We start from the raw sequence: 8,344 nt of genomic DNA on the forward strand, positions 1-8,344 counted from the left end.
TGTATGCATCTAATAACATACAGTGCTTTCAGGTATGCAAGGAAAAATTGACAATCCTTCTTTAGAGTGGAAATTTTACTATACCTCAGTAGTGTATTAGATCAGAGAAAAAAACAGTAAAGATATAAATTTGAATAGCATAATTAATAAGCTTGGTTTCATAAATTTATGAAGAAGGCTATACCCAACATGAAAACCTCATTTTAAGCACACAGAATATTTATGGAATTTTCCATGTGGTAGGCCACAAAGACTAGGCTCAACAAATTTCAGAAGACTGGTGTATAGAATGGGGCAAAAGGATTTCAGCTGTGGGACTAACACTAAGACCCCAAAGACCTTAAATCCATCCAGGAGAATGGAAAGTGGAGTGTGGAGGTGTGTGAGGTGAGTGAAGGGTTGGTGGGCAGTCAAGCTGGAAAGAGCCAGGTGAGCCAGGACCCAGTCTCAGAAGCAGGGAATTATGGGAAGATGGTAGATCAAAGAGTGAAGATTTGGGTATATCCCATGACTTCAGCTTTGTGACAGAATAAGTCCTTTAACTTTTCCTGTTACTCCTTAGTGCAGAGAGTACTGCCTGATTCCCAGGCCTCTAAGAATTGAATAACATCATGTTCCCAGCATATAGCATGTTGGTTCCCAGCTTATAGCATCTGTGGTGGTAAGGAAAGTTCTTATAGACACAGTATGGCCGACAGACAGGCAGATGGGACTGTTGAGACATCAGTGCTTTGTCCGATTTCATCGTGGTAGGCAGTCTCTAAGTTGGCCCCCAAGTTGGACCCCCCAACGTTTGGTATTACTTCCTTGTGTTGTCCCCTCTCCATTATACTGAGATTGGCCTGGGTGGACAGCAGCATATGGCAGATGTGATAGTTGGCCACTTCTTAAAATTAGGTCATCAAAAGACTAGCTTCGGTTTTGGTCACTGTCCTTCATCTCTTGGGTCATTTGCTCTCGGAGAGGGTAGTTGCCCTGTCAGGAAGACTCAGGATGCCCATGGCAAGGCCCAGATGGTGAGGAACTGGTCTATAGGTCTGCCGGCATCCGTGTGCATGAACTTGGAAGTGACTTAATCCTGCCAGCCTCCCCCCAGCCAGCACCTCCACTGCAGTCTCTCAGGAGGCTGGGCCAACCAACCTGGTTTGGCCATTTCTGGAGATAATAAATATTTATCTCTCAAGCTGCCAAATTTTAGAGTAATGTTTTCCATAACAATAAAGATGTTTACCAATTAAAATTAGTATAAATCTGATCAGATAACTAAAATGTCTTGGGGACTTTATTCCTAGAGCAGACAAAACAAACCTCATCTAGATTTGGAATTTCAACAAAAAGGTACAGGAACACAGTATTAACTCTGAACTTATCTCATCATTGCAAACAGGGAACCCCAAGTGGAGAAGCTCCAGGGGCCTCCGTGGAGGGCCTGCTGAGCAGCGGGCTTGCACTTGGCAGCTCCTTCTGAATCTTGGAGCATCCTTGATGGAGAAAGCGCCCATAAAAGATGACTAGGGAAGCCTGTTCAACATTCAAAGCTGGGCTAGTTAGATTTCGCAAGAGAGAGCTCTGTCCCGGCATTCTTGCTGTCCTATCAAACGAGAGTGAGGGAACAGTACTTGTGAGCATTTGGGGGATAACGGTATATGACAGGCTAGTGAGTGAGGGGTAGCGCTGGTTAGATCTGGCTGCTGGAGCTGCATCCAGTGGTCTTATCTTAAGAATTGGGGCTTATGGAATCACGCAGCTCCTGTTACTACAGTCTTCTCCCGGAACACAGAGGTCAGTGAGCTTGTGTTGAAACAGCTCAAACTGAGATAATTTGTTGTATGGTGTGGTTTAGTAGACTCCATCTGTTTTTGAGTAATGTTGTTTTTCAAGTGGCAGTCTGTTTTATTTCCTAATGGAGAACCAAGCGATGCTTCTGAGCAGGGAGTGACAAAGAGACCTGTTAGGAATTTATTGCAAGAGAACATTAAATATTTGTGGAGATCTCAGCCTTCACCCATGCTGGAGTAGCAAGCACTGGGCGCAGTGCCCCTCTATGACAATCAGACAGGAGGAAAGAGGAAATGACAGCGTTCAGACGTGAACAACACACAGTGCACCTGTGTGTGTGTGTGTGTGTGTGTGTGTGTGAACGTCCAGAAAATCTGGAAACATGGTTACACCTCCTGTGGGGCCCAGTTCATTACACCAGCCCAGACTCACGTTACCAGATGTGTCGGCCTTACAGGGTCTCTGGGCTTCACCCCAGGCCCCTCCACTCCAGGGACTGGGAAGAATTCTTGGAGCCTGCTGTTGCTGTGCCCTGTGCTGCCACAGGATGGCACCAGAGAGCCAGCAGCCACAGCCGCAGAAAGGGCTGGTCCCAGGAGTGCTAGGGGAGGGGTGGGTGTGCCTTGTGCAGAAGCCCACAGGCTGCCTTGGCCTTGGGCTCCCAGGACACAGCTCTCAATCTCAGCACCACTTCATGACGTTTCTTTCTGTCGTGCAAAAGTCTTCATAAGTCAAGGGTCTCAAATCCGTGTGCCTCTGGGGCCAGGCCAGGTGCAAAGCTTTTCCACGCGGCAGGTGCAGGTTCCACTCAGCCCCGCCCACTGTGGCCACCTGGTAACTTGGGCCAGTGGGGGCCAGACTCCCTCAAATGGTGAAGAGAAACAGGGAGGTCGTGTTTCTGTGTGAATCTCTTTCAAACAGGGGCAACAAACTCCTTTTTCCATCAGCTTAATTGAAGTAACCACCGCCATGGCTACATTAAAACGAACAGTTCTGTGACCCTAACAAAGGTGCCCACTTGAAGCCCACCCACTCCACCTCAACACTGACCCCTGGCGGCCTGTTCCCATCGCTCTGATTTTGCAAGTAGCATCATATGGTCTGTGGTGGCTCCTTCTGTTCATTTGACAAGATGCAGCTGCAGACTCCCCACTGCTGTGGGCGTCGGTGGTTCCGACCTTTCCACGGTCGGTGGTGTTCCATTGGAGTAATCACACGCCAGTTGTCCCCCATTTGACCAGTTCAAGCTAGTTCAGTGCCATTTTGAGATGTGCTTGTCGTTCTTTGCTCACTTTCCTGCTCTCTGGCAAACAAGGCACGTGCGTGTGAGAGTGTGTGTGCTTATGCAGGTAAATCCACATAGCATAACCATTTAAAGAAGACTATTCAATGGCATAATGCGTGCACAATGCTGTTCAACCACACCGATGGCATTCCAAAATTTACACCACCATACTCACTGATAATAACAGCCGCCTGGCAAGGGCCTGTCTCCTCCCTTTAGGGGTTTGGCAGAGAGCCTCAGACTGCTGTTCCCCACAGGGCGGTGGAGGAGGTGCTGTTCTCGTTGCCGCTGGCCACTGGGGGTCTGGCCTCTTCCCAGCCCCACCACTGCAAGGATGCACAGGCACCTGGCACCCTGGCACACGCTGCGCACCTGGGCAGCTCTCCATGGCCCTCCCAGACCCTGGTGCCCATGCCTTGGAGGTTGGCATCCAGCTGCAGGCAAACCCAGCCCCATCTGCAGCCTGATGGGCCTTTTTGGTTTAATGCTTCACCAGGATTGTTCTGAGCACTGAGCATACGGGACTACAGTGGGTGCCAGGCAGCAGTGAGGGGACACAGAGGCACAGAGAGGTTGTTCACTTGCTTGAGGCCACACAGGGATGGACGTCGAAGCCCTCGCTCTACACCACACCTTCCTGGGCTCAGCCCCTCAGCCCATGACTTCCACAGTGGAGTCTCAGCCAATGGTGGCCAGAGAAGATTTTCTGCAGTCATAGTGCTTTTTAAAAGCTATTTCTGGGCTTTCTCTTACGTTTCTAGAATCTGAATCTTGCTCCTTGCCACATAACATGGCAAGTGGATTCTCCTGTTTAGGGTGCCCAGGCGGGAATACCTGCCAGCCCCGGCCCATACGCTGCTGCCCCTAAGCCACTCCCTGGGCCAGAGGAGCTTCAAGCTGGATTCTGAGCCATGTGTGTCACAGATTGTGACCTCAGGGACTTCTGATGTCGCAATGAGCTTGTGGGCTGAGCATGACAGAGCCCTGGGCTCAGTCCTCCCACGTGGTATGGCAGCCAGGACCATGGCCGGCTTCCGCCCCTCTGGCGTCACTTAAGCCAATCTGTAAGTAGCTGTGGGTGCCTTGCTCTCTCCTTTCTCGCTGGAGGCTCTAGACCCCCAGCTTGTGCCTCTCCACTTTCTGCTGAACTGTCGGGCCTTGCTCCCATGAGTCCTCCCCCTGCTGGGACCTGCCTTGGGGGGTGGCATCTTCCTAGGTAGGGGCAGTGCCAGGGGGCTCTGCCAAGCTCTGCCACCCAAGTCACTGCCAGGATTTGGGAGCAGTGGTGTGACTGGGAAGGACCTCCCGAGTGAGTTTGGGCAGCAGCAGCAGAGTGGCACCTGGCACAATGGCCATGCTGTCATAGGGCTGCCCTGGGCCCTGCTCAGGACTTCCTGCCCCCACAGGAACCCGCCTTGTCAGACATAGTCGCAGACACAGCCTCCAGTGTAGAGGCAACAGCAGGCATTTGTATGGGGACACTGACAACATCTATTCTAAGTCCCAGCCTGAAGTGCTAGCGTGTGGGTCCTGCTCCTGGGGGACTTTCTGTACTAGGAGCCAGCCCCTAACTGGAGCTACCCTGCCAGCTCAGGAGTCCAAATATAGAAAGTGGGGAGCTGGCAGGGGTTGGCATTGTCATAGTGAGCTTTAAGATACTGTGTTGATAAGACACGGGCTGTTTTGACCACTGTAGATACATTAGCCCAGTCACTGGTAGGCAGGAGTCGGGAGATTTGAGGGCAAATGAGACACCTGTGGTCAGCTCTCAACCCTGACTTTACTTTCACTGGTGCTTTTAAAAACAATCACTCATACACTGCTAGTGGGTATGTGCAACGATCCAGATGGCTAATCTGGAAAATTGTTTAGCAATTATTTTTAAATCTAAAAATGGACTTCCCACGTGGCCTAGGAATTGCATGCTTAGGTATGTATGCCAGTGAAATGAAGACTTATTTGCATGCAGAATCTTGTACATGAATAGCCATAGTGGTTTTATTGGTATTAACCCCAACTGGGAATGGCCCAAATGTTTTCTTCAATAGGAGATGATTTAAAAAAACTATGGCATATCCATGCTGAGTAGTGGAATACTACTCAGCACTGAAAAGGGAACCAACGTTTGACACAATTGGGATGATTCTCAAGGAAATTATGCTGAGAAAGAAGTCAATCTCAAAAGGATACCTACTGCATGACTATTTACATAACATTCATGAAGCCACACCATAGAGACGGGAATAGATTGGTGGTTGCTGGGGTCAGGGATGGAGTAGAGGTGAAAGTGGCTGTGGAGGAGAAATGTGAGGGATTCTTGTTGAATAATGCAGTTGAGGTTCTCAATTGTAAGGGCTACATGAAGCTGCATCAAGGAACACACATTCACACAAAATACACTCATACAGTGGCAGAGGGTGTAGCTCAGAGATAGAGCATTTGACTGCAAATATACTCTCTCACACACACAGTCGTAACACACATATACATGTACATGCACATACATGATCACACACATACACAGAAACATACACTAACATACACACACTCATATGAGAGTAGATGTGACTGGTGTTGTGTGGTGAGGCCAGGGCACCGGGGGACAGGCCATATGGCCCAGCCCTCGCTCAGGACCATGCTCCTGTGTCCATGTCGCAGACGAGGATGCTGGGTCCCCAGTGAAGCCACGGACCTCACCCAACTCTAGACAAGCTTTTCCCATGGGCTCCCTCCATTTCTCTTCTAGCCATGGTCAAAAGGTGCACCACAGTTTAACCCCCTTCCCTGATGGACACAAGAGCCCCCAAGAAGTCCCACCAGCGTAAGAAGAATAGGACCAAAGTCCAGGAGAAATTTGCCAGTAAGATCTCATACAGGTATAGGCCCCAGTCCCTAGGAGCATGTGCTAGGGCCACAGGGGTGAGAGCTGGGAGGGGGTCTCTTGCACAGGGAGTTCCCTGAATAGCTCTGAACTCTGTGACTGTCTGGGGACCGCCTTCTTCACCCCTATTCTAATCTGAGCCGAGGGTCACTCAATAAATGCCCAGGCCCCTCTGCGTTCACAGAGCCTGGGCTGGTTGCTTCCCTGGCCCACGCCCCCAGGTGCTGGGCTCACAGGTCCAGCAGCTTGGGGTCTCAGCCCGCAGGGCCAGTTAGGAAATGGCCTGCTAGGGCAGGCTAAAGCTTGGAGTCTTGCCCTTGCTTGACTAACAGGGTCCTGGATAAAATACAGCAAACTTGGAGGGTTCTAGGTGGCCCTACTTCTTAAAACTCACCTCAGAAACAGTCGAGGTGGGGCCGAGGCTGCAGGAGGCTAAGAGCTCTGGTGCTTGGGGAAGACAGAGTCATGTGCTCCAGAGAAGGCCAAGGTGCCCGTCTGCCTGTCCATTGACAGCATAGAGGGACATGGGGCATGTGTGACAAAAGCCCGCCCCCTCCCCCTCCAGGACAATCTGGAACAGAGTGTGATCCTCAGTTTAAACAAGGGAGACTAAAACTTGGGGGTTTGGGTCCCCCTGTTTTGGGCCACTTGGCTGTAGTGGCTAAGATGTGACTTCTGGGGCAGGTGGCAGGCCCATAGCCCAGCTCTGCCTCCTCCAGCTGTGTGGTATTGGGGAAGTCACTTAACCTCTCTGCACATCTGTCCTCATTTATAAAGTCTGGGCAACAATAACTACTTCATAGCCAGGTTGTGAGTGGACGCGGAGGTTAATGTTTGTAAAGCACTTAGAGCAGAGCCTGGCAAATGGGAGGTTCTGGGTGAGCGAGAGCCCCTTCCTGGGCTCGGCAGCCACAGGCCACCTAAAGAGGCCCAGTGCCTATGTAGGTTCTCTTGGCTGACGGAGAGCACCACGGAGTTCCTGAAGCCCTGGGAGACACTGAGCAACTCACTGCGGGAGCAGCTGCCCCTGCAGAAGAGCTTGGTGCCAACACGGTCCATCCCAGTCAGAGGGTAAGTCACAGGCTCCAGATGCTGATGGTTGCCCCGCCCGCTGCAGCTCCACACGTACTGCCTGGCCAGTTACTCTCCTGGATGGTTAAGGCAGGTGGCAAGTCAAGTGCCAACACCTCCCTGAGAGGTGATGGGGAGCTTTGGAAGTCTGGGAATCAGGAGGGTGTGCCGAGACCTGCGTCCATTCAGCTGCCGGCACAGGCTGAGGTGGGGGTGAGCTCGTGGGGTGGTGGCTGCACAGTGGCGTGACGTGGAAGGCACCCTTACTGGGGGGGGGGGGGTCAGACAACGCCTGCCTCATGGCCAGGTGGGCCTGGGGCCCAGCCCACGGGAGGCACCTAGGGCCTGCTGGGTTCTGGCCTGGGCGACTGGGTGGGTGGTTGGGGGTGGGCAGAGGCTGGGTGTGGGGCCCTGGGGGTGTCTGGGCCGAGAGCAGAGACTTGCTTAAGGTGCTGGTCACCTTCTCTGGACATGCAGGGCTTCAAGGGTCAGTGCGGACTCTGTGTGGCTTCTCTAGGCTTGGGGCCCCAGATTTTTCATCAGTGTCCAGGCTCTACCCATCACCGCCATCTTCAGCCCCAGTGAGGCTTTGGGAACTCCAGCTCCTGAACCGCCGCTTTCCAAGGCCGGAAGGCAGCCCCGGCCACCCCTTCACAGGCCTCTCCTGAAGCCCACGTCTGTGCCACCTTGCCCCTGGCGCCCCAGGGAGAAGAGTGCTCCCTTCTGGGTGGCAGGGGGTGGGAGTGAAGGGATGAGTGGCCAGGGCAAGTGAATAAACTTTGCAAGTTCAAATCCCGCTTCCACTAGGACTGGTCCCTTGCCTTTGAGGTCCTCCTGTATAAAATGGGGTAAGCATGTTTAATCTCGCCAGGCCGTGCGAGCATTATAAATGCCTTCCCAAGAATGTACCCCAAAGATGGACTCAAACATGGAAGAGAAGATATTTGCACAACAATAGTCCTTCCAGTCCTTAGCAAATAGCAAAAGATTGGAGACCACCCCCAAAGCCACTACACAGGGGGGCTGATAAATTACAGCCCAGTTGCACCGTGGAATCCTGGGCAGTCCCTCTAATGATGAAGCAGCTTTTACGTACTGCCTGGATGACAATGCCACAGAGTAAAACAGAATAATAAACCAGAACAAAAGCCAAACACCATAACTACAAAAGCCTGGAAACATTTTCCTGACGATGAAAGGCAAAAAAAGCAAAAGTGTTGAAATGGATTTTAAACAAGTCTGTGTCATCGAGTCCCCGCGCCTCCTGGGAGGGCACCAACCTCCACAACCCCATCCTGAGCTACTGAAAACTGGGAAATAAAAGACAA

General features: G+C 51.7%; 1 protein-coding gene across 1 annotated transcript; it reads left to right on the top strand.

Moving 5' to 3' along the window:
* The first annotated feature begins 4,040 nt into the window (after positions 1 to 4,040).
* On the top strand, positions 4,041 to 8,344 carry CUNH3orf22 (chromosome unknown C3orf22 homolog). The gene is made up of 4 exons (XM_037519813.2): positions 4,041 to 4,128; positions 5,811 to 5,940; positions 6,891 to 7,016; positions 7,534 to 8,344. Exons 2-4 carry the CDS (start codon positions 5,852 to 5,854, stop codon positions 7,682 to 7,684), a joined length of 366 nt encoding a protein of 121 aa, XP_037375710.1. The 5' UTR covers positions 4,041 to 4,128; positions 5,811 to 5,851; the 3' UTR covers positions 7,685 to 8,344.

This window comes from Talpa occidentalis, unplaced genomic scaffold (genome assembly GCF_014898055.3).
Source record: "Talpa occidentalis isolate TD23 unplaced genomic scaffold, MPIMG_talOcc4v2.1 talOcc4.10, whole genome shotgun sequence".
NCBI classification, from domain to species: domain Eukaryota; kingdom Metazoa; phylum Chordata; class Mammalia; order Eulipotyphla; family Talpidae; genus Talpa; species Talpa occidentalis.